A 27979-nucleotide genomic window follows, 5' to 3' on the forward strand; every position below is an offset into this window, starting at 1 on the left:
ACGCTGCTACTTGCGCGCACAATGCAAAATTTCGCTCAAGTAACGCTAACAATGTGTTTACTCTATGTACTTTATATTGTTCACAAATCTAAGTGACGAGTGTAAATATATATAAATGTCATTTGTTTAGCTACACACAGAGAAACAGAATTTTTTTATTTGAAAGTGAGTAGTTAAATATATTAATATATTCATAATACTGTCGTTATTTTAAATTATATGTAATTCAGATAATGCTTCATCTTAAGTGTTCCTTAAATATCAACATGAGTCTATGTATTTAGGAGGGAAAATATAAAAGTTGAAATGCAAGTTAACATCATAAACATAAAAGATACACGAATACCATTGTGTAATAATAGGAAGAATCCATATAATGTGTTATAATTGTGATATAAAAATAATTAATTTGTGTATTTCTTTTTAATAGTTCTCCCTGTTTGTTTTATCAGCTGTTACTATTGCAATGGTTTTCTACATTTATGTAAAATTGATAGACTTAAAACAAATGTATTTAAAGAACTTTGAGTTTATTCCTCAAATTACTGTTAAATTTGATTGTGAAGAATGTATTTTCACTGACTGGAATAATGGGTTATGCTGTGTTGTAAGTTACCGACTTTAATTTTGTAATCGTTCTTTGATTTATTATATTACTTTATAGCTACCATTTCTGACATCAATTGCTCTGGAAAGTATGAAAATTGGATTCACAAACCCAAAAGATAGTAATTTTGTGTGAAAACATTTAGCAGTAGAAATGTTTTTGTTTCAGTGCTCGTTCTTGTCTGAAGAAGATGAATCTTTTTTAAAGAAGAAAATTATCACAGTATCAGTAAGTTTTGATTTTTATTTCTTGCACTCAATAATAAAAACGTAGTATTAAGTTTGAATGCCCATAAAATTTATTTAGTTATTTCATCCCACTTAGTTTCAATCTCAGTAGTTACTTTATATATTTACCAATGGATTGTACATGTTATAAAATTTAATTGATTATCTACAAAATGGCTGCATGCATATAAGTCATGCTGGACCTCACTTGATCACACTGTACTGCCTGAAATTCAGGAGTAGTCTACCTATATCCTCACATCATTATCTTATGGGACAATGCAGGAATATGGGGGTTTTTGGTGGGGAACATTCACATGCTTGTTTTGTGTAAAATACGTTTCTTCATGAAACTAACTTTTGGGTATTCTATTCTAGAACACAATATTCTATACCTACTACAAACTAATACAGCTTAAAATATTTTATGATACCACATTTATATAGTTTGTATATTCATATTCAACTATGATTTAAACCACCTGGATAACGTAAAGTATATTATAGCCCTACCTATTCTAGTTTGGAACACAGTACAGAGGATATTATACCTACAGTATTGTATTCTATACTAAAATCATACCTTGTTTAGTATATTTTAATACTATTATATAATTTGTTTATTAATATTCAACAATGATTTAAATGTCCCAAGTATCATCAAGTATACTACGTAGCCAATTAATTTCTTACTACCTACTTCTTCTTATTGTATAGTACTTATTTAATCAATTCGTACCTTTTATCAAGATATATTTATATTTCCACTTATTTATTCACTCCTACTCGTACCACAACCGCTATTTTCGCTTAAACTCACACTATCATTCACAATGACATTCAGTCTTTCATTGTTACCAATATTACATAGTATATTTTCATTTGTTAATATTGGCCAATTTCCATGACATCATTCATGTCCCCTAATTTCATTCCACTCATGTGGTTGGGTGAAGGAGTAAGGGAGAAGGTGGAAGGAGGAAGTATGGAAAACAAGCGACATGTCAAATGGAGCAGATGCAGACTCCAATCGATTCAGATTCCGATAGGATCACTTTTCAAGGGGGTCCATTCTTTGAGCATAATTTATTTAAGATCACACACGAGTAGTGAACACTCTTGGAAAATGTTGGGATGGTTCGTTATAGTAGGCCATTGTCTTCAGCATGTGGTATTAGGCAGGAATGGAGACAGGACCAGTTATTGGTGTCAGGGACGTAACACCCGGGGCAAGAATCATCGTAGCGGCCTCCTTTTCTTCAAACCAACCTAAACAAAACCTTTCCCGACAGCACCTCATGTCACCACCCCCATATCAAATCCACTATTACAAATATTTTTATTCAACTTGACGTCGTCCGACCGAAGGCCACCCTAAAGCCCGACCTGCAACCGCCAGTATTCAACCCCGCTAACGGAACGCGCCCCTAGCCATGGCCCACCCGAGTCAGGCGAGCACCGGAGCAACAGGTAGAATCAAAGACCATGCCCTAATTAACCAGCCACCTCGATCCCTGTTCATTAGAAATCAAACACAATTTAATGATAACATCACTTTTAATTAAAAACCTCGTCCAAGAGAAGTGCGACGTACGAGTGCCCGGGTCACTCACGTGTGAGTTTACGTTAATACATTTGTGAGTGCTCCCCTTGCGGCCTTCAGCCTAAATTAATTAGAGTATTGTGTGACGTAATTATGACCTCCCCATTTTTTGTGTATAACTTGCCACTGGAGTCAACAACTGTCGAAGAGTCTCCAGTGTGACTCGTATTATTCAAACTTAATTACTGTAAACTTGTTAAATATACTTCTTAGAGAGTATCTGCAAATTATGTTAATTTTTATTATTTAATGTATGAATTTAGAGCCACTTTGAATCTCTTGTTAATTTAATAATTTCCGAATAACGTAACTTTCGAAACTTTGGCACGAGAGAACACTGAGGCCTGCCCTCGCGCCAAGGCCAGACGCCAGTACCGAGGACTCGTGGACCAGTGCGGACGTGCGTCCCACGGGGAGTCTTCATCCTTTGTCTCCACCAAAATTCACTACTGGTAACTATAGTCATTCTTCAAATCCTCTTCGTTGTTTAAACTCTCCGTGCGTACCTGGTCCTTTTTATGGTGTAGGGCCTAACCCAGCCGCTTAAACATAAACTCCCCGCACAAAGCATTACGCGGGGCAGTGCAGCATACGGCACGGGCCGACTTCCGCCACCAAAGACTTTTGGATAATCGCCGAGTGTACAAGTACCAGCAACCACGACGTAAAGACTTGTAATAAATTTAATCGCGAGCCGCGTTCCGCAAAGATGGACCTGGGTGTTGCCGTTTTGCAATTTTCGGGATTGGCCGCCTCCAATCGACCTCCCCCTCTCAACCTCGACTGGCGTGAGGATTTAAGATTAGTGACGGCGCATCAGAGCGCCCAGTGTCAATTTAGTGTAATTTTTGTAGGGAATTTCAATGTGCATTGTGTAACTGTAAACTGCAAGTGTAACTGTGTTCAATTCAATTAAACGTCCACTCTGCACACTCCGTGCGCGACGTGTATACGACAGTGCAAAACCGAATCCGTGTATGTTATTGTGTGAACTTCCCTAACCCAGTCAGGAATCAGCATGTTATGCTGTGCAGGGCCTGTCACGTGTCAATAGCCAGGGACCCCTCCAACCACGACCACCGCCGACGGTCCTAGCGGGCCACGCAGGGGCATTCGCACCCAACGACCCAACTCTTGGTTAGACGCAGAGCTAGCCTGGCGCCCTCCCGGATACACTTTCATTAAAAAACCAGCATTCCCGCTAGGAACCACACTGGATCTTGAACACGAGAACCCGGATGACTGCAAACTTAGATAGAAAATAAATAGACTATTTTCCAGTCATTTCATTTTTAATACAAGTTGTATAATACACAAAAAAATACAATTTTTTAAACATTTGACGATATACATGCATGTATTTTTCAATATAAATAATTCAGTTCATCTGCCTTCCAACATTTTTTTTTGTGTTCTGATATTACAATATTCAAATAAATATCTGTTAATAGGTTATATTAAAACTCGGCATCTTTCTTAACATTGTGTAATTTCCTCTTTCTATTACACACATTTCTCACACACTAGCCATATTTCTTTTCTTACTTACTCTATTACAGTCGTACCAACATAACATATTCAAACCAACACCAAAGTTACCTAATGATTTTATTGTTTCCAACAGCCCCCCTCAATAAACGTTATTAGGTAGACTTTGCGAAACAACTAAGTAAACAATACAAGTGAACAGCTAAAAAAAAACTTAACCAATAATTTGCATTATTCTAGCCCTATACTTCTTATACATTTCAAGAGTGTGATCTTATTCACTGCTTTAGTGAACATGTCAGCTATTTGATCCTGAGTACAAACATATTTTACACTGATAAGACCCTCACTGATTTTTTCTCGGACAAAATGATGGCGAATGTCAATGTGTTTCAACCGTTTGTGATTCTCTGGGTTTTTTGACACTCTTATTGCACCTTGATTGTCTTCGTATAGGATCACAGGTTCATTTTTTAACACTCCCAGATCCTGCAGTACCCCTCTGATCCAACACGCTTCAGCCGCTGCACCACTCAGAGCCATGTATTCCGCCTCGGTAGATGACAGGGCAACAGTTGACTGTTTCTTGGAGGTCCAGGTGATGGTATTACCTTGGAGTTGGAATACAAAACCTGATGTAGATTTTCTTTCTTCCACATCTCCTCCCCAGTCTGCATCAGCGTATCCACTCAGCTGAGCTGCGGGTTCTTGTCGTCGGTAGACGAGTGTCAAGTCCAAGGTCCCTTTTATATATCTCAAAACGCGTTTTAGGGCAACCCATAGTGCTTCACTTGCCCGGTTTTGATATCTACTCAGAATGCCAAGAGTAGCACTAAGATCTGGTCTTGTGCCTAGGGCGACATACAACAGGCTTCCAATAATCTGTCAACATTTTGTTTCCAGCTCTTTGTCTTCTTCAGTGTCCTGGAAGTTTATTTTACACAGTGGGTCCATTGGTGTGGACACGGGTCTACAGTCCGCCATTCCATATTTCACTAACAATGATTTCAAAAAATGAGTTTGATTCAATTTTAGAGTTCCAGACTTTAAATCTTGAGAGATACAAATTCCTAAGTAGTTTGACACCGGTCCTAGGTCTTTCATCTTGAAATTGTTCTTCAGACTTTCTTTCAATGCCTGAATTTGGTTCTCATCATTGCCTACTATTAGCAGGTCATCCACATACAGCAGGACATATAGCTTCGTTTTGTCTGTGTTCTTGACATACAAGCAGTAATCATGTTTTGATCTTTTCAATCCTTCCCTTTCTATAGCTTCATTGAACTTTTCGTTCCAGCATTTTGGTGATTTTTTAAGTCCATAGAGAGATTTTTTTAGTTTGTAAACTGTCTTTTCATCCCCCTCCATTCCATCTGGTTTTGCTATGAAAACTTCGTCATCTATATCACCATAAAGAAAAGCACTTTGAACATCCATTTGATATACCGGCATGCCCAGGTCATTTGCAGTCGCCAACAGAATTCTAAGCGTCGCCATCTTAGCCACTGGTGCATACACTTCACTTGCATCAAAAACCCTGAGCTGCTCAAAACCTCTTGCAACTAGTCTCGCTTTGTACTGCACTGGTTCTCCTTTTTCATTTCGTTTAATCTTAAATACCCATTTGCTGCCTATGACGCAGGCATCTTTTGGAGGTATAACTTCTGACCAGGTGTCATTTTCCTTTATAGAGTTCAATTCAATATTGGTAGCTTCTTTCCACTTTTGCCTTTCATTGCTCATCATTGCTTCTCCGTATGTTTGCGGCTCATCTGCACAAAGAAAACTTGTCTCATATTGGCTCAGATACCTTGGTTCCTTTAGTTTTGTTCTATCCCTCAAATTACATGTTCCCACCTTTTCACATATCTTTCCACAGTTATCTGTTTCAAAGCCTCTGAATTCCTCTTCATCTGCAGATTCATTATTTAAGGAACTATGTTCAATCGTACTGCTTCCCTCTACATTTTCAAGTTGTATGCCTTCCGCTTCATCCCTGTAGTGCTCTTCAGTTTGGATAGGTTTGGTAACTTCGATTACCATTGTTGTTGTTACACCATCTGGCTTGAACACTACATTTCTTGATATTTCAATTTTTCCTCGGTTCGGTACATACACCCTGTAGGCCTTAGCATTTTCCTGATACCCTACAAATAGTCCTTTTGTGCTCTTAGGGTCCCATTTCTTTCTTTTCTCTTTAGGCACCTGCATGTAAGTCTCTGTTCCAAAGACTTCAAAATGTTTGATTTCAGGAACTGACTTGAACCATAGTTCATATGGGCTTTTTCCTTTAACAGAACTTGTGCCTGTCCGATTGATGGTGTATACTGCAGTATTAACTGCTTCCGCCCATAAGGTTTTGTTCAGGTTTTTGGCTGCCAGCATAGTCCTGGCTGCCTCCACAACTGTTCTTATTTCTCTTTCAACTTTCCCATTTTGCTCTGGGCAGTAAGGTGCAAACTTCTGGTGCCGTATTCCCATTTCATCAGTGATATTCCGCATTTCTTGACTGCACAGTTCAGTGTCGTTTCCCGTTCTCAGAATTTTTACTGGATTTCCGGTGTCGTTCTTAGCTATACTTAGAAAGTTCTTAATCTTTTCTTTAGCTTCAGATTTGAACTTCAAGAAGTAAACAAATTTATACCTTGAAAAATCATCTTTTATCAATAGGAAATATCTTGAACCTCCAATTGATGCTGTTTCCATCGGGCCACAAATGTCTGCATGAACGATCTCACAAGTGTCCGTCATTTTGTGTTCACTTGATGAAAAAGGCAGTCTCTGTTGTTTCCCCTTCATGCAAGCTTCACAAAAGAAGTCCTCAGTACCTTGCACTTCTATGTTGTGGCTCTTCAGAATATTTTTGACCTGCTCTGTATTTTGGTGCACTAACTTTTCATGCCATATTTTAATGGAAGGCTTCTTCACAACACTCACCACAGCTGGGATTGGTTCACACCTAAACATCATCTTGTACAGCTTCCCCTCCAGAGTTCCAACAGCATACACTTTTCCAGATTTACTAAGTTCACATTTAGACTCTCTCCATTCAATTTGATAACCTCTTCTCAAAACTGCACCAACAGAGAATAAATTGAATTTGATATCAGGAACATATAACACATCTTTTATCTCCGATATTTGCCAAGAATTACCATCATACACCTCTACTCTCACAGTCCCTACCTCGTTTGCTACAAGAGTTGACCCATCACCAATTACAATATGTTTTTCACTATCCAGCTTGCACATGTCATAAAAAAATGTCTTTGAGCACACATGTGTTCAGATGCTCCACTGTCCACATACCAGCTTTTGTCATCCAGGCTTTCACTTACCATTGCAGCACTGATAAAAGCATTCAGATTGCCCCCCTTTAGTGTACGATGAGCAGGTTCAGAGCTATTTTCAGCTTTTAACCTCCATCTACAATCTTTACTGATATGTCCCATCTTTTCGCAGTAATAGCACATACGTCTCCCACCTGGATTATTAGTTTTCGATTTATTAGAATAGCAGTTTTTCTGAATGTGTCCTGCCTTCCCACACTTAAAACACTTTAATGGATTCGGCCTACCTTGATTTTTAGACAACAGGGCGTTATCCTGACTGCCCTTTCCAGAGATACGCTCCTCTTCAATCAACAGACGTGCACTTAACTCTGACAGTTTTTGGTCCTTTGTTGACACAGACTCCCAAGCCGACACAAAGTGTTTATATTCTTCCGGTAGTGATACTAAAATCTTCGTCATTAGCATTTGATCGGACAGCTTCTCCCCATGCTGCTTCAGCCGGACCACCAACTCTTGCAGTTTTGACAGGAAAGCCGCGACTCCTTCCCCTTCGTATTTTAAAGAAAAGAACTTGTGCTGAAGTTGATGCAAGCTTACTTCCGACTGCTGTTCGAAAATTGATAACAATTTATTCCACATCTCTTGTGCTGACTCGCAAGCCAAAATGTGCATCATTGGTCCTTCTTCTAATCTTGTGACAATTATTTCTTGAGCTTTGCTGTCTCGTGTCACCCATTCCTTTAATTTCTTCTTTTCCGTCTCGGTTTGTGAATCGTCATCCACCACAGTAGGTTTAAACTCCTCTCCAGACACCACACTATATAAACCTTTTGATTTTAACACGACCGTAATTTGAAATTTCCAAACACTCCAGTTTGATCCATTTGCCAATCTAATGTAGTTGTAGTTGGATTCCATAATGGATGCCCGCACTGCGTATTTTCTTCTTCTTTTCTCAACACATCACTATCGCAATAAAACTGTGATACTTATTCAATAACACCAGTGTACTTTCATACGGCCTGGGCCCATAACCTGTTAATAGGTTATATTAAAACTCGGCATCTTTCTTAACATTGTGTAATTTCCTCTTTCTATTACACACATTTCTCACACACTAGCCATATTTCTTTTCTTACTTACTCTATTACAGTCGTACCAACATAACATATTCAAACCAACACCAAAGTTACCTAATGATTTTATTGTTTCCAACAATATCTATACTAAAATTTACTCCGCCAGTTTACCACCTCCCCCCCACCTGCCCACCAGCCTTTCCATTACTTTCCCTACACTGGACGTCAGGCTGACTGGCCTGTAATTTGCAGGATTTGCTTTATCACTACCTTCCTTGTAAATCGGTACCACTATCGCTTCCTTCCACTGCTTTGGTAATTTTAACTTCCCCAAGGTTCGCTTGAAAATCACCGTTAGATATCTGCATATCTCCTTACCATTCCAACTTGAGGTGACTGTTTCTTCCTCCCCTTCAAAGTCCCATCCTTTTGTACCTCTTCCATCTGTATTTCAAACCACCGCATTTCTACCTTCTTCACTCCTTTCCCACTTTACCATATCTCTCCCCTTATAAATACTGATGGGTACTGCTCCTGTAGCATGTGTGCATTCTCCTGGTCCTCCTCACATTCCTACCTCTCTCCTCTCCTGAGCACTTCTATTCCCTTCTCTCCCTTAATTCTTCGTACATTACTTTGTACATTAGCCAGTTCCTTACTCAGCTCCTTTATCTCTGCCTTTATCCCCTCCTCCTGCAGTCCTGGCTCTTGCATGCAGTCGCCTGTACTCTCTTCAAAACCCTTTACTCCCTCCCTTAGTCTGGTCCCCACTTTATCTGCTCTACCCCACATTAACTTACCACTGCCTTCACTGGTCTCACCAGCACCACATCTAACAGATTAAGATTTTTAATTTGCTAACAATTAATTTAATGTGACTTATGACCTTTTAACAAATAACAATTTGTTTCATCTCATTCTCATTTCAGTGAAAATGCACTGAATGTCACAAACACCATTACTTAGGATTCAGTGGCCAACCGCCATGTGTGTTGTCAAACTTAATGGAGCAACATCGTTTCTCCTTTTCATCAGTGCTATCATTGAGATGCTACTGTTTTAAAATAGGTATGACAAAATAAACATTTGGCCACTGGTTTTCAACTCATGCGTAACGCTGTAATATTTTCTTCAGGTCTTCAACGGCAGACGTCCCGTGGGTAATGCGTACATTGACATTGCATGTGCATGGAACAGGAAAGGTAAATACATTGTATTAGTATCAAGTATTTGTTTCCTGTGTGAATAATTCTGTAGTTTTGTTCAGAGCCTTAAGAGTGACGTCTTCATGTACCATGAAAGGTGTATGGTTTGGCACCTTCTGCAATCTGGCACCAATCACAATCAAGCCGCTTACATTTAGATTTTTTTTGTTGGGTTACAGCTCGACCTTTGCTACCAGTTGGCATTACTGCATTGCCTGCATTTAAGTTTGCTTTGAGTTTATCATTACTGTCAGTTTTACAATCTGTACAGTGTTTCCTGTTTTCAAGCAGGTTATAATTTCACATTCACATTTCACGGGTACATTTCCATTATGATTTTTTGAAGAGTACCAATGCTCATCTGTATTTTTTCTTTCTATAGAGAATATTATAACTTGTTTTATATACCATATTACTGTACATTCATTTTTCTATGGTATTCTTGTTAACACTATATTGATGTTCAATAGTCCACTAAATCACTTATCATGGATGCTCGTTTTCTAGAATGTGCTGTATCAAAGAATTTTCACTGTAATTCATTAACGTTGAAAGTACAGTAGAATTGTGTTGCTTGGTAGAACACAGCATTCCTTTCTAGTTGTTGACATTAGTATTTATTTAATAAGAACTTTTCTCTGGTGTGAGGCAACCCTCTAGCAACTTACTTAACCTGACCTCCCTTTGTGTTTTTTTGTCTTCTACAGGCCACGAAGTGTGCAGGGTGTGGACTCCGCTGATATCGCAGGAAGCTGATAGGACTGTAGTGGGTTACGTTCAGGCCTGTGTCGGAATCTCCGAGAGTGCCTCACGGCATGAGTGCCAGAATGTCGATGGGATGCAGCAGGAACAGACAATAGAGCAGTATGTGCAGCATTTTTCTGAAGCCAGATTTATTTTATGGTGTTTCATGCCATAAGAAAGCTGAGCAAACCAAGAATTATTCTCTTTCATGTTTTTTCTGCTGATAACAAAGTGATGAAAATGTTTGATTGATAACCAAACTTTTTGGGTAGACATAGAAGAAAGATTACCTACTGTAGCCGTTACCGTTTATAAATAAATGTATTTAGTTTAAAAAAACTGCTTTTGAACCAAGTATAAAACATTTGCACGAAATATAATGGCATAAAACATCATCATGTAAGTCATAACTTATTACATGTAGTTGAACTATGGAAGTTTAATGCTCACTATTAAAGTATTAATTTATCTTATCTTTAGTGAATGAAAAATTTTATTTTATTTTATTTATATTTATTTTTGCTTGATGAGCAGTTTTTTTACACTTTTATTTTGTCTCACTAGGAACTTGATGGTGTCCACAACGTTATTAAATGAATGGAAACGCGCCTCACTTTGTCTGCGCGTGTATAGAGCAGACGGTATTCCAAGCGTTTACAACGGACTTGACTTGTCAGTCAGGGCTTACTTTTCAGGCAGAAAGGTTTGTTTTTTGGCTTATCGTTTATCTTCATTTGTAGCGCACACTTCCTTGTTCATAAATGTCACTAATAAAGTATCGAAACCTCTACACACACCTTGTTTAAAGTAGGGTAACTGGGAAAAGTGGGGGAAGTAAATTAGAATCACCACCCACCATTGGCCCCATTTCATAAAGAAATTGTTATGAAACACACTTATAATGAGTAATGGTGTTATTTATGGATGTTTACTGCTGTAACCATATGTTTTTCTTTATAATATATTGCTGGAAATGTTATTACATTTAATTACATTAGCTTTAAAAAAATGTAGTCGGCCTATTGCGACTTATCTTCATTCAACCTTAAACATCCTATGGTTACACATAATGTCTATTAGGAATAACAATAGCATGAGAGGTAAAGATAAATTTGCTTTGATTATAGTACCATATTCTTTAGATCTGTGTTACCTACTGCTGTTAATTGCAGTTTTATGTACATGCATTATTTTGTGTAGTTTTGCAAATATTTTGAATGTCTCAAAAAGTATTTAGACGAACTGCTCTTACACGTTTTGCAAATGTATGTTTTTTTTTAAGTTACATTTTTTTACCAGCAATCAAAACACATACGTTCGAAGCGTTCTGTTTTTCGTACAATGATTGCAGGCAGAAACGAGCAGGTGTCGCATGAAGCACAACTCCGTCACCTGGAACGAAGCCCTGGTGGTTACCGACGTACTGCCGTGGCTCCATCCTGTCGCCAGAGTCGAGCTGCTTGCGAAGCAGGACGTGGTGATAGGCGCTCTCCGCGTGAACCTGGGCGCCCTGCCTGCAGGTATCCATTTGTTGTCTGGACGCTCCTGACTTCTCCATGGTTGGATTAATGGATGGGTGGAGAAAGCTTAGTAATTATTGCTTCCGTCCCGCTAACACAGAAACAAAGATCATTGGTGGTTTAGTATTTTTCATGTCACAGGTAAAAGAACTTCAGGCTCAAAAAAAAATGGCAAAGCAAAACCTGATACCAAGGGCTGTTGAGATGGGTGCTATTTTGGGGGGGGGGGGGGGGGGTTAGCAAAATACGTGGGGCCTAGGTACCAGGGGGTCCGGTCATTGTTTAACAAATGTGTTTACACTGATAAAATAGGAAAAAATATAAGTCTATTACTTACAGAATTAATTGGAAACCTTAAAAATAATGTGATATACTCAGGTTACATTTACATTTAAGGCTACAATACTATGTGAAGTTTTAAATATGTATGTATAAATTTTGATTGTGGAGGGTTTGAAATGTTGTGAATTAAGTAATAGGGAAGAGGCCCTACCAAATTTTTTGCCCCAGGGCTCTTAATTTCTCTTGACAACCCTGTTGATACCTTGTCTTTTGTTTAAGGGTGGTTACAAAAAAGTATGTATTTCTAAGCTTTCTGATGTCATGCCCACAGCAAGTAGCAACTGATAACAATATATATCAATTGTTTCTATTTTTTCTTTCTTTCACATTTTCACATTTTGTGTAAACTGTCTTTCTGGCATGGTTTCCTAGCTTGTAAATGGAATAACGTTGAAAGGAGAAATTTTCAGGTTGGTTATTGCTCTGACCCAAAAATGGAAAGATGTGTAAATATTTTTTGATATTTTTTTGTTGGACTGAATACATGTGAAAAGGAATGCCAAAGAATTTTTTTTTGCATGGGTGTGTACAGTATTTTTTGAAGTTAATTATATAAAACAAGACAGTTTATTAGGTGTTCATAATGACATAGAGGACTTAGAGCTATTTTGTTATGACTAATTGAGTAAAATGACAAGAATTATTCCATTTAAAATAGTTTGCAAGTTGACATCGTCTGGAGCTTCACCCCACTAAGCTCGATATGTCACCACCCCTCCTACCTCCCGTCCACACAGCATTTAAACTTCCCGGCAGTGATGTGCGTGTGTTAGCGTGCCACGAACTGCCATAAGAGGGTGCAGTCCAATCAGTGTTTAATAATTAGTAATTAGTATTGATAACCTTCCTTAAACATTCTGCAAGTTTACTATTTTAAGTTACCACTTTGCTGCAATAGACTCGGACTGCCGAAGGCCATTATAAGATTAATTGAGACTTAATACACTTAATTTATATGTTTTGAGACTGAAATGATCATGTAATTTTGAGAGTATTATCCTGTTTAACCTAAGTACTTTAGCGGCATGACTCAAAACGATGTAACGGTTTATTCAGTTTGGTGTCAAAAGTACTGATGAGCCACCAGGGTAACCAGTTATTCGGAATCGCCACCTAAGGTAAGATACACTTAGCACTCTGGGGACTTCATCTTTTGTCTTCAACTGATCCTAGTCTCTCTGTTCGTAACTTTATTTTAAATTATTTGCTAATTCATCCTCGTAGCTTACCTTGATGGCGCAACTTATTGCTTAATTATTTAGAAATATGCCAGTTTAAACTCGGATATCAATACGAACATATCGTCCAAACACTAGGTGGCCTGGACTTCAAATAAACTGGTCGTGCCACGAGGCGTTTCACAGCTGTACTGGTTTTTCCTTAATATAATTGTATGAGGGCCATGTGACACAGAGGAAAGTATTAAATTCAGTACCGTACTCCTTGTGTTTTCTAGACATGGTGGCGCCCAGTAATTTCCTTAAAACGTCTGCTAACGAATCCCCCCGACCACAACAAAGTTAAAAGCGACAGAGTCTGACTAACACTTGCACAATTTATTTATAATTAAGGATGACCCAAGTGCTCCCAAAATATAATTACAATGATTAAACAGTTGCAGTTCACTAAGTTCATTGTATTTACTGGCATGATTACAGACGCACCAGTGTTCGGCCCAAACACGATGCACATGTACAGTCGAGAGGTCGCGGGGACCGGGTGTCTGTACGCAGGGCGTGTCCTTCTTACATTTCAAGTGACGGAGCTTGTGGAAGGAGTCAGAAGTGGACTGATTATTCCTCCGCTTGAGGTACCATGTTTGAAACTTTAGTAGTAACTGTAATGAAACAGGCACTTTAGCCAGGTATGTCCTGATCCTCTTTTATCAGCCTTGTAATTCTTAGTAATAATAATAATAATAATAATAATATAATAATAATAATAATAATAATAATAGTTATTGATCACATCAGAGGAATTGTGATCTGGAATCATGGCGTCATGTAGTTGGCTAATCTAGAATTGTGCTTATCAGGTTGTGCCATTGATTTATACAGGTTATGAGGAATTATTGAGCTCATAAGACTAGGTTTAAAAAATTTGCAAGAAAAAAAAATTTAAATATGTACCAAAGTTTTCAAATACCATTTGAAAATTATGCTTGCTGCAAAAAATGCAATGTGAACGTTGGCCAACTTTCAACCTCTTGCGTTTTGACTTGAATTTCCGCCTTCTATTTTTAAAGTGAAGTCTTCAGAAATCTTTAAAGTATGTGATCATAATATGTATATAGAAGCTATGATTTTCTTTTATATCACACATCATGTTTACACTTACTAAACTAACGCAGATATAAAGCAAATTATGATTTAAAATCAAATTATTAAGTATTTCATATGTTTTCAAAAAAAAATAGTTATAAAAAGAAGCGAGTTGAAGATTTTTTTCACAGTTTTACATTTTTAAGTTGTAGTGTTGTTTATGTCTGGGGACTTGCCTTTTTATACACTGTCGTTTTCTTGCATTTTTTTGCGTGATGGTTCCTTGTGCTCTTGCGTTTCTGGTGAAGTTTTTTTAAAATCCAGCCTAAGGAAATACAGGCTACTCAAAACTTTGGTGGTTGTTAGTGAGTGGTTGAGAATTTAGGGCTAGATGGACTTTTCAGCTTGTTATAGAGATACAATACTTCTTTCCCTTGCTAACCATTCTTTTGGGCTCAACCAACAATTAAACATCAATATGTAATTACTGATTTAAATAATTATTTAGTACTATTTATGTGTGGTTGTTTTCCTATAGGCCTATGTCAAACGTGGGAAGTGTGGTGGACATTGCTGTGAACTGATGTTTTTTTTTTTGGGGGGGGGGGGGGATACTTACTCCCTCTTCCCACCAACACATTTCATCCCTGCTCTAAACAATTGCTTAGTTCCTCATCTGTCTTCAATGGCATTGATGTTGAAGACATATTGAACCACAGTTCTTTCATTTATTTAGTATTTTATTCATTCATTAATATATACATATGAGGGTGCATCAATAAGTAATGCACATAATGTTAAAGAAAGAAAGAAAAAAGCAATTAATGAAAATACGAAATGTGTGCATAAAACTACTGTATTGATGAGATTAAACAAACAATAATTAAAACATTCAGTATTCTTTTGTAATTTTACCTTGTTAAGGAGAAAGTTACAAATACATTAAATATAAAGTAAAGCTGAACATCTGTTTACTTTTTACTACATACATATTTCTACATTCAGTATTTTATTGTTTTATATTTTAACCAGTTTTGTTGTAAAAAAACTGAATAGTTCTTTTACATCATTTTAATTTTTATGAATGTTGTATGTGTGTCACTAGAATCTTGCCTAAATATATAAAATTAAAAATATTTGTCATACGTAACATTTAATATATCAAAACAAGAAATGGTGGTATTGGAACTACAAACTTACATAACATTTTTAGCAGTGAGAAAAAATTTGATTGAATGTGATATTTAAATTCAAATGTGGTGATAATGTAATTTAAAATTTAATTTGACCTTTTGTCACTTCTTATTAATATACAATGTTAATAACCCAACATCCTAGTACTTATAAATTTACTTGTGATGTTTCTCTGTCGGCCTTTAGCAATGTCTGTATGGTATCAGATATAGACTGCAGTTATTTACTTAATTGATTATTAAATTTTTATGATAAATCTTGATGTTTTTTTCTTTTCTTTTATACTTAGAAAAATCCATGCATAGAAACTAAATAAATTGATGTACATAGTGTACATAATTATTAAAGTTTTTAATAAAAGCAGAAACTAAAGATGAATGAATTTAATTTTACATTGTAATAGACAAAATTACGTAATCCAGGTGGTGAATTTAATTGTAATTCTGTGTTATGCAATTAATTTTATTTCATTTTGGTGTTATATATTGTATTGACTACCATTTCAGTTATTTCAGTGTTACTCTTGTTTTATCAATACATATTTATGTCCTCTCCTCGTAACTCATAACCAGGAGTGTACGCAGAATTTCATTTTGGAGGAGAGAGAAGGGGAGGGGGTATATCTGTGTGTAGGCCCCTGGTCATAACTATATTTGTTTGTAGGATGAAGCCGTAGGCAAGGTGCAGTTGTTGCTAGTTGGAGAAGTTCGAGATGCTGTTGTGCTGGATGAGGAAATGTCAGGCCAGTCTTTGAGGTTGGAAGTCTCTTTGGGAGAGGCTGGGTGCAACCGACCTCACGGTGAGTTAGGGGAAATGTAATTTTTAATTTCATTATTTTCAAAAGAGAAATTTCGGGTCCAAAAGATTAACTTTTCCTGAGTACAGAGTTGCTGTGGTGTATAAAGTGCAGCGTATCGATGATTTTATAATGTTGTCAGAGCTTTGTGAAGAAGCAGAACTTACGTGTTCTTTGGAATCGACACTATAATTATTTCTGTTCAAAACTTGGCAAAATTTCATCTAAAATTTTTCCTGACACATAACAATTCTAAGTTACTACTTATTGCGACAGATAGTTCATATTTAAGTGTATTATTAATGGAAAGAAACCATTTTGCATTGGTTTCTCAAAGTTATGATATTAGCTACAACTGATATTTCCATACTTATATGAGTATTCATGACCATAAATTTCTTACCACTTGCTTTTTGGACTTGGAAAGGAAAAGTAGAAGACAGTGAGAAGTGGTAAAGCCCGTGGTCTGGATATCAATATTCTTGGGAACATGAGAGAAAAGAAAGTAAGTGTAATTATCACTGTTTCTAGGTTCATTTAGACTATGTAAATTACTGACAGGCCTCTTCAATCTACTGAGATCTACTTATGATGAGTCAACATATACGGCACAAGACTGCACTAAAACAATGCATTTGAAGTTTTCCTGTCAAAATTTCATAGCAAATTAATGTCCTTTATTTTCTGTTGGCAGGTGTTAAAAAGTTTTTGAAGTTATACTACTTTAGGCACGTTATGAAAAAATGATGAAAATGAATTTTTACAATGCGGTGCATCATGCAATGAACTTTTCACAAGATGAAAAAATGGCTAGATAAAAAATAAAGGCTACATATAAAAGAAAGGCTTCATACAAATAATAGTTGCATATGTGCTTTTAAATCTTTTATGTTAATGATTGATATTGAATACTGGTCCATATAATTAAAAAAAAATATTTATTGTGAATATTAGAGTTAGAAATAGTGTTTATAAACTTTTTCAAGTGTATCTTCAAGTGTAATTATATAAGTGAGCTGTGTTCCCGTATATAAAATGATGTCAGGTTGCTGGCAGGGAATATCTGTGGAAGGTTTAGTAGTCGGGCATGTGTCATTTTGCCTAAAGGCGTTTTGCCTAATTTTAGGCAAAATGCCGTTTAGTTAGGAAAATCACTGTCAGGCAAATCACCGTTGGCCAAATAGGAGTTAGGCAAAATGCAGTTAGGCAAAATGCCGTTAGGCTAATCGCCATTAGGCAATTTGACGTTAGGCAAAACGCTTTTTCCTCTTTTAGGCAAAATGCCATTAGGCAATTCGGCGTTAGGCAAATCTCAGTTAGAAAAACCGCTGATAGGCAAAACACCGTTAGGCAAAACGCCGATAGGCAAAATGCAGTTAGGCAAATTGCCATTAGGCAAAATGCCGTTGGCCAAATCATAGTTAGGAAAAATGCTGTTAGGCAATTCACCATTAGACAAAATGCAGTCAGGCAATTCGCCGTTAGGCAAAATGCCGTTTGGCAAAATGCCGTTTGGCAAAATGCCGTTAGGCAAAACACCGTTAGGTAAAACGAGGTTTTGTCATCATAGTAACATTTTAGGCAAAATGCCGTTAGGCAAAACACAGTTTGGCAAATCGGAGTTAGGCAAAATGCCGTTGCGCAAATTGCTGTCAGGTAGAACTCCGTTAAGGAAAACGCCGTTAGGCAAATTGCCTTTAGGCAAGTAGCCGTTAGGCAATTCAATGTTAGGCAAATCACCGTAACAATTCATGTTTAGGCAAGCCGCCTTCAGGCAAATCGCCTGTTACTCTAGTAGTCTTCTGGTCATTTTTGTGGGTATGTTTTTGAGGTTATGTTCATGTATGTATAATTTATCTGCATTATAAATTATGAATTATTACTTTTTTAATAAGTAATTAATATTAATTATTTAAAATAATCATTCAGCATAGTTATTGATTTTCATTATTAATTAAAATTCATCCTGAATATTTTACTAAATTAAATAATTAATTTTATACACATGTTAATAATATTGAATACCTAGTATTTAATTGAATTTTAAATTTAATTTAATCTATACTTTAACAACCATAATTATAATATTACTGCAATCCTTTTATTATTATTTTACTTCTCTTTATTATTTTCATGCAAAATTAATGTTAGTTTTTTATTATGCCAAGTAAGTACAACTTCTAACGCATGTACATAAGTACATACACCCATTTTTTTAACAGACCCTGTAAAAGCATGATAAACTAAATTTATTAATTCATGTAGGTTTGTGATCTGAGTAAGTCTTATAAACATTGTATTTTTATCGGCAGGTTTTGCGAGTGGTGACAGGTCTTCGAGCTCCGCTTGTTTGTACCCAATTAAGAACAATCGGGTCGGCACCTCGCACACTTACCTGTCGTGCAACCGAGACGATGGCACGGTATACCGGAAAACAGAGTGGGCAGACAGCCTTTACAGACTGCACAGAACCAATCATCTAGAAAACATTACTAAAAATGTGGTAAGCAGATTCCGGTTCCATATTTATTTATTTTAACAAGATTTTTCAGATTCTTGGAAGATTGGTCGGACACTCAGTGTTAAGTTTACAACCGTTTTAACACAGGGACGTAGCCAGGAGTAGGTCTGTTGGGTCCGGACCCCACCCTTCCAGGATTAAAAGAAAACAAAACAAAAAACAAAGAAAGAATAAGAAAATTATAGTAACTCAGCTACATAAGGTGACATAGAGATTATGAAGGATTATTTTATTTCTTATTGGGTTGCAATAATGTATATCCTCCCCATTATAGCCCGACATGCCTTATACGCCGAAGTGGCAGGATTTCTGTTTACTAGTAGTCTATATTTAATGCTGGATTGCACACTTGTTAATACATATGTATAAGCATGTCTTTTCCTAGAAACTTGATATGTGTGATTCATGTATTAAGTGACATTAATATATAAGTATTTTATATAAGTGTATATAAGTGTATATAAGTATATATAAGTATATATAAGTATATATAAGTATATATAAGTGTTTTAACGAAACTATCAAACAATTGGCTTAAGAACGAAGTGTTAAAAGCAGTTTTGAAGTTAGAAATATGGAAATTGGTGTTTAAGCTTCCGATTATAAATAAAAGTCAGTTGTATCAGTGTTTTTGGTAATTCATAAAAAATGATCAGATACTTTTCCATCGGGCACATGGCTAGCATCAAATAAAATTGAATTTTTAGAACAATTCTTTATGTCTTATAAGTTCAGTACAGTGACTAGTTAATAAAATATGTGGAATTTTAAGAAGTAATAATAAATAAGTGTTTGAAAATAGTAATTACTAAAAATAAAACCTCTTAAAATATATAAAAAGAATCATTATTGAACTATAAGATTACATAAATATAAATAACATTATTGAGTATTTCTGTGAGAATACTGTGGCTTCTGAACACTGTCTGCTGTAATTGTACTCTACATATATGTAAACAAAGACCGTTAATACACTATGGTATGCCTAATATTTCTTTGCTGAACGATTCTTTGAAAGCAGGCTGGAAGAAAAAATGACATGGGTGGAAGTGGCCCGCAGGCCACCTGTTGGCAATCTCGGCTATATATCACGGTCAATATCTTCCTCCATTTATTTGGAATGTATAGTGTTTTCCTGTCTCTAACAAGCCTGTTTTCGAGACATATGACCAAAATAAATAAAGCTCAATAGCTGAAATCTTCCATTACAACCTCTGAGTTAGAATTTCACTGAATATGAAAGAACCTTGTGGGCAAGTGTTGATTCTGAGTTTTTTCACGCAGGAAAGTTTTGTGGACAGCTTGAGTGCCAAAGTGGATCAAAATAAATCAGATTTCAATATGACACTGAAAAATGGGTTGAAGAAACTGTGTGATGACTGTCATTCGTACCTTGCAGTTCATAGTAATCGGCTACCGATAGGCAACCAGCTCGATAGATGGAGGCAAACATTGCGTGTGGATGAGTTGGTAAGTAAGGCCATTTGCTTTTTCAGTTATGTGATTGATAAATATTTCATTTTAAAATTATGAGCATACGTATTTAAGGACTAAAATTTTACGATCATTATTGATGTGTAACATCTTAGCTTTCAGTATATTGCATTTGGTGGGAGTGATTGCAAGAATGTGACAGAAGTGAAGGAATGGAAATGTGTAACAACCACAGTACTGCTATCTGTGGTGGATGGCACAAAACAAAGCTGACAAAGACAAAGGGAAATTTTGTAGTATTAACTGTTTATTGATTTTTAACAAGATGGGTAGTATTTATAATAAATTTCCTTGTTGAAAATCTGGCCCAAAGCCGGGTTTATTATTTTTTCAAGTTTTTTTTTTTCTCTTTTATTGGAGCTAGTTCATTGTATAGTTTAATTTTCAGTCTGCTAAGTAAATGATTCAATAGTCGACATAGCTACTCCGGCAGCGAATTCTACGTAGAGGGTGCAGACTCTACATGTAATTCATGGCCAGAAATTACATTGAAAACACAATTTGTGAATATATTAATGATGCTCAGCATTATTTTAAAGGATTCTATGTTAAATTTAATGTCGGAGTTTCGTATTATAAGTGTATTTGCAACATGAGAACATAGGAATCTGTTTGTTACTAGGTTAGATGTTATACATCACTGGCGAGTACGGAAAGACTAGCTCAGATTTTATTTTGAATATTGGCTTCCAGATATGTACTAATAATAGTAGATAGCAATAAATTCTATGTGAATACCTATTTATATGTTCAATTTACTTTCACTTTCAGGTAGGGGACGATGTTTACATGAACTTTGTTGGTATATTAGTCAAATATTCATTATCCAATGACAATGAAAGTCGATGTTTAGATAATTTTTTTTTTTTTTTTTAATTTTTTTTTTTTTGCAGATTCTTATAAAACAGGAGGCTGATGCATTAATTGTGACTTCAAAACCAGTTCCGCGGGAATGTCTCTGCTGGGCCAGGAAGACTTTGGAAAGACTTAAGTTTTTAATTGAAGACGTGAGTTCTGATTATTTTTATATAGTGTACAAATATGTTTTATAATCTTTTTCTTTTGTAAGTTTTGCTCTCACTGCAACAAAAAATGTTTTGCAGTATTGATTGCACCTTTTTTCAAGTATAATTTATCTGTGGAATTTCATAAAAATGTGTAAATTAGTTTAATGATTATTAGTGTGTAGTCAAAATCATGTTATGTTGTAACAACTATGATCCATGAAGGGATAGAGTGGGTGATGTTGTTTGAACTATAGGAGATGCTCGTAGATCGATGGCACATGGTGTGCTTACCTCTCCTTGTGTTGTCAGCCACAGCATTCTCTGCCCGACGTGTTGCTGTCGCTGTGGATGGGCAACAGCAGGTTCGCCAACTGCAGGATCAAAGCCCGCCGAGTCCTTCACTCCGATGTTTCCCATGAGCGGGGCACCGTCTGTGGCGTCGTCTCGTCTCTGATGCTGAAGGTAGATGCGAACTGGTTTGGGTTATGAAAGATGTTATTTACTTGTGACTTGCGTCCCAGAGTACAGGGCACTCTTGATTTGCTACTCTCAGAGCAGTAGTGGAAGAGAGAGACCTGATGTTGTATAGTCTATCTGCCATCTTGCTCTTCCAGTTCGTTGCCCAGGGCGCACCATCGTTGAAGTTGTCTATGCCCGTGTTGGCGAACTTTCACACTCTTTTTGAGGTCCAGATTTCATTTTTGAAACCAATCCTAGGGCCAGACACACATGCTCAAATATTTTTAATTTCTTACAACAATTTGTTAGGGTTTTGCTATCCTGCAAAAAAAAAAAGGCAAGGCATGTTATGAATAAATTAAAAATAATTCTCTTAAAAATAACATTTATAAAATAAAAAATAAAAACTTAAATCTAAGAAGAATCACCATGAAATGACAATGTTTTTCATTAATGCAGTTCCAGGTCATGATAACCTAGTTTTGCGTTTGTACTTTATTGAGATAACGTATTTTTGTAATAGTTTTATATATTTAATTGTTGAGAGAAAAAAAAACATGTTCAATATGTAGTTTGTTAGGTTGCTAATTGTGCAATCATATGTTTTAGTATTGAATTTTACTTAAATGTGTTTATAAGTATATCTTTACATGTGTATTTCATAGTGTATTTGTAATGTTTCTAGAACATTGTGTATTGTTTTGATAAGAGAAAGGATGAGAGACATGGGAATGACACATTAATGTCATTTTTCAGACAGTTGATCAGTCGCCGAGACGTTCTGGTGCTTTCCGTACGTATTTCTGAGGATGGGAAAGTCGGCAGGTGTTTGCTCCCAAGGAAAGCTGTATATTTATAAGGGTTTCCATGTCAGCCAATCAAACTAGATTTAGTAATATTGTGTTAATATAATTTGTGTACTGTGGTGTCCTTTTACATAAGAGCTGTGTTGTGATTGGTCAGTGAGGTCACATAGCTGCCACTGTGTGGCCTCGTCACTCATCGTTCAGCGGTAGTCAGGACCAATTGCGTACGGTCGGTGACTCACAAAATCTTTTCTAATGTGTGTTAAGAGACAATTTAACATTTATGGTTGAGCCATAAATTGTCATATTCTCCTGGCTCAACTTTAGGCTTAGTATAATTTAAATAAATATTTTAAGTATTTTTTCTGTAGCTTGTTACAGACTATCAAAATTTTATCCCAGTATTGTACTCTCCTACTTAATTTTGTCTCCGGCTGTTTCATCCACGGGCTCCCACACCACTCAAGTCCTGATTAAGCATCGTCTCATGTCTCCCCGCTCCTCGACACGTACGCGAGTGAAATTTCGCACCCCTTCAGTGCTCTGCGCACGTCCTGCCACACGCTATCTTTGCTTCCGTCAGCCCTCCTAGGAACACCCGTAGCTCAAGCTACAGTTGACCGAAGCAACTTTGGTCAGGTTCGCCAGCACAGGTTACAGTCGGTCCCGACACGCCTCGGGAGTCCTGTAGGCGGCCGTTCCCACTACGCAGCACTAACCCCCCCCCCCCCTTCTCTTTTCCCCTCTATCCATTCCAGATCCTTTCCTCTGGATAAACCCCCTCCCGGTCTCTATAACAGACCCCAGGCCGGCGTATGGACAGCTTGCGCCATCTCCCGGCGGCACGGTGAACTAAATTACCTTCTCTTAGGCGTCGGAGCGAGCGCTCTGGCGGCCGCGACCATACTTAATCTAAGTTCCTTTCCTCCCCGACAGAGCTCGCACCAAGAGGGCTCCATATGGTACAAGCTTTCGTTAGATACCCCCCCCCCCCCCCCCCACCACAACCACGCGAGACTTTGGCGTACCAACACAGAGTCAGTTCCTGTTGTCCCCAACAGAGCGCTCTGCTTTGCACCTCTTAGGCCCTTTTAAGTTAGTCAATGAGCCCTCTTCGTATTTTTTTTTGAGGGCGGAGCAAGTACTCCGCTGGGCTTATTCTAGCCAATCAGAGGCCACTTCTCCCACTCCCTAAGACTCCGGGCATCTTGCTCGAACTTATTCATGTCACCCAGAAGAGCGGGAGATTCTTCCTTCGGCGGTCACCGCGATAGCATCTGGCGCCGGACTCGCATTGCCCGCGCCGTTTACGTATTCACCGCCGCAACCTAGCTAAGAGATGTGATCTCTCAAGTTCGGGAGTGTTCCCTAACTTTTTTTATTCTTCTGGTTGGCTTTTGCCATTAGTAGCCAAAGTAATTTTGCATGATGTTTCGCGACGGTTCATCGCGACTACTCGCGCCGCCTCCCTTCGGGGAGTGACTTCACTTAACTTCACTTCACTTCACTTCACTTCACTTCAACCCCAGATCGGTAAGTGGAAAAGTCAACGTCCTGTTTGACAATTGTTGCCTCCCCGTTATCCTTTTGCCCTAACTTAATTAGTTTACTATTCTTGACCACTGGATTCCCTTTTGGTTCCAGTGGGGTTCAAGACTTGAGTCAAGAAATGTTTCAAGACTCGAGTGAAGTTTCCTTTCAAGACTTAGTCTGCCAAATTTACGCCGATCCTTCGGAGATTGAAGCCCAGAACCTCCTAATTATGCTCCGCCAGTGAACAGTCCGCTACGCAACATTTTGAATATGTACTCCTGCACCAATCAGAGCAATTAATGTTTTTTTATAACTATCAATTGTATTAATGTTAAAACTATTATTGTTATTTTCATAGTCTCATTTATGAAACGTATCATAAAATTGTAACTAATGACTTCAAATGGCCCGGGCCCCCTTTAAAATAATTAATTATTGTTTCCAATAATGGTAATTTTGTAATTTCAAAGAACATCAAAATAATATAATGCAGATCTTAACTAACAATAAAAAGGGTAAATTTTAAGCAAACATATTTGTTTTTCACTTCAAATACTATCCTCCTTCCTAGTTTCCTTTGTGAGAACTAACTAATATTTTTGGTTGCTCCCTTGTGTCCTCTGAGTATACAGTTGTTACTGTTTCGCCCACTTGATGCAGCTTCAAGTATTTTCAAAAACCATAGATAAAGTTTCTTTAACCTTTAACTACACAAGGGGCACATGGTCCAAGCCCAGTCACTATGAAATCTCCTTTCGGCGAAACATATTGAAATTTTTTTTGACCAATGGCATTGGCGTTAAGGGCTCATGGCACAGCCTTGGTGTGCCTTGGCTGTTGCCTCGAGAAATATTTTGTTCTCTGCAATACCGTGAGTTAAAGCATGATCATGGAATTTTAAGTTTTTTTTTCTATCGACAAAGAGTATATATTCTAGTGCCGATCTAATATGTGAAGAAGGATCTTGAACTGTATATATTTAAATTTTGGGAATAAATTTTTTTTTGTGAAGAATAAAAAAAGTTTTTGCAAAATTATTTTGTTTCAATTGGCAATTTAACCTAGAAATCAAATAACTAACTTCTAAAATTTCAAAGCATCTTTCCTATTCTATGCCCAACTGCATATTGGACTTGGTACTTTTTTCAATATTTCTGTGACATCATGGCTTTATGATAGTGTCTGCTAACAGGTTATTTTACATATGCAAACAAAGACAGTTAATGCATGACAGCTTACCTGATAATATCTATTTATTGTAAGATTCTTTAGGTGGGTCGTGTTGAATATGTTGCAGGCAGTATCCAGCCCACAGGCCTCCTGTTTGCCATTACTTGTCTATGCTATGCACTTCCTTTATTTAAATTGTAACTTGAACATTATTCTCTCACAATTACAAAATTTCATCTCCTTTGTAACCACTAGCATTATTTATTCTTTTTTTCTAGCCAAAACAGCCCTCCCTTACTTCTTGTCAAAAAAATTTTATCTGCTCCTCCTACATCCCGTATAACCCGGCGTTTGTGGCAGGCCGCCCTCACCCTGCCCTTGTCAGATGCATCCCTGCCTGACTGACATTTGGCACTATTTTAAAATCTCATTTTTAAAATTTCATAATATATTTATATTTGTTTTTGCAAATTAGTATGCTACATGATTAGAAGGCTTGAAATGTATTTATTTTTCATTTCAGTCATATATTACAAAATTCATCACAGAATAGTCTGCAATCATATGCAATGCGAGCAAATATATTTAAGATAAAGCATACGGTGCCATCTCTCTTACTAAAACACTGCTCTCGCGTTCAGTACTAGAATTTTCCAGAAAGTGCTGAAAATAAAATTTATAAAAGACATAAAATTTCCTGTATGGTGAAATTTTTCAAGTACCTAAATATCCTTTCTAACCACACATACATATTCACATTTGCTAAACTGTTTATTTAGTGTGTGTGTGTGTGTGTGTGTATGTAAGATGCAAATTGGTTTGAGCCCCATGGAAGTGCTTTACTTAGACTGCTTTGTGACTTACAGGGCACGAACAGCGGGAAGACGGTAGCTGTGGTGGATTTGAAGCTATGGCTGGGGAGACTAGCTGTTTGGGACAGCAGTCACAAGTGGGAGCATTTCGCGCTGTCCCCCTTCTGGCACGAGGTACAAGTTCCACATACTGTGAATTTTCTTTATCAAGTATTTGATCGGACCAAAAAAAATTGGCACTACCTTTTAGAGGGTTTCTTTATGGAAGTGTTTTGCCAAACTGTCACAATGTTATAACTGGTCATTTTCTATAGATTTAAAACACTAAAATGGGTAATTACTGTTAGTATATTATAATGAGAGTTGCCAATAAATTGGTTCTTACACATATTTCAAAATCACAAAACTGTGGAATACTTACGGTATAATAATATGAGAGATAACTTATTTTTCTTCATGTTTAGTTTTACTGCATTTTCTTCAATTTTTGCTCTGTTCAATATGATTGTTGAAGTGCAGTCTTTTATATGTTATACTGAATTTTGCATATACCATTTAACTGTATGAGGGAGAATAAAGAGAGAATTCACTGTAATGGTTATCACACTGAGTAGTTTCGTTAGTTTGTAGTGTCAGTGACTGCACCTTCAGGACTAGTGCTTTGCCTATGCTTGTCGGAAATAAGCGGCAGTTTATAGAACAAAATATCAGTTCAGTAGATTAAATTAAAATTTTTAAAAGACATTGTATTACAGCATTGACATGAACAGATGTACGTAAATATTTTTAATGTACATGCATGCACAATTATTGCTCTGTTAACGGCAACGCTTGTGTTAGTTGTCTATCTGTGCTGTTTTCTCTCTCCACAGGAATTCAGCTTGGTGGCCGTTGTGTGTCAGGGCTATGCAATGAACTCAAAGGTGTTGCAGAACTCTTATGTTACAGTCTCTGTAAGACAGCACAGCAAGCGTACTCAGGTTTGTAGGCTTTTACAGTCAATACTACTGTAATTTGTTAATAGAGGTTGGTTGAGTACTGCTACATAGGCAGTTTAAATTTTGCATTTTACGATTTTCTTACAAATGTGAACTTTATGAGAGGCACTGCCATTTCCCATTTTTGCACTGATTTTCGACAAGTGTTTGTCAATGTGTCACATCACTGGCTAGTTGTGCTGACTGAGCCCACCAAGTCAACAGTATTACACAAATTTTATCACAACTTTTTAAATGGGACTCAGGTACCTTTTTACAATACCCCATTCACTTGTTTTTTTGTAATGTGGTGGAGATTTGTTTAATGGAGAGCTGTACGGCAAGATGTGTGATTCAACTGACTTCATTTTACTATCATTGCTCTACCATGACCAAGCCAATTTATATTTTTGAAATCATAGAAATCAGAGCAATTTATTATCTAAATAGTAAATTTATAACCTTTTCGGTTTACATTTTACAAGTGGTCAGGTTTATAAAGCTTTTCATTACATTTACTAATTTTATAATGATTAAAGGTGTAGGGCTTATAGATATTTCATTGGCATTGCACGGAAGTTCATAATTTGGAAATAGTGCCCCATGTCCACATTTCAGTGTGTTTGTAGGTCCATCCCGGAAGCAGGCAACCCATATGGGATGAGACACTGTGGTTCCACGATATCAGGTTTGAGGACCTGCCTCCCACGGTGGTACTTGAACTGTGGACCCGAAGCACTTCTGTAAGCTCTTTATTCAAGCATGCCTTTCCTGTGTATTTAACCTATTTACTCGAATCTGAAACACCATTGATTCTAAGACACACCTCTCTTTTAGTCAC

At 37.0% G+C, this 27979-nt stretch overlaps 1 protein-coding gene across 1 annotated transcript; it reads left to right on the forward strand.

Moving 5' to 3' along the window:
- The first annotated feature begins 534 nt into the window (after positions 1-534).
- Positions 535-27885, forward strand: LOC134535359 (otoferlin-like). The gene is made up of 15 exons (XM_063374430.1): positions 535-607; positions 776-835; positions 9433-9499; positions 10210-10366; positions 10811-10949; positions 11598-11766; positions 13767-13918; positions 16227-16362; positions 18672-18862; positions 20165-20350; positions 21268-21381; positions 21691-21843; positions 26216-26335; positions 27034-27141; positions 27757-27885. The coding sequence occupies exons 4-15, from the start codon at positions 10341-10343 to the stop codon at positions 27883-27885; spliced, it is 1623 nt and encodes a 540-aa protein (XP_063230500.1). The 5' UTR covers positions 535-607; positions 776-835; positions 9433-9499; positions 10210-10340.
- Positions 27886-27979: the final 94 nt, after the last annotated feature.

The sequence above is a fragment of the Bacillus rossius genome, chromosome 8 (genome assembly GCF_032445375.1).
Source record: "Bacillus rossius redtenbacheri isolate Brsri chromosome 8, Brsri_v3, whole genome shotgun sequence".
NCBI lineage: Eukaryota > Metazoa > Arthropoda > Insecta > Phasmatodea > Bacillidae > Bacillus > Bacillus rossius.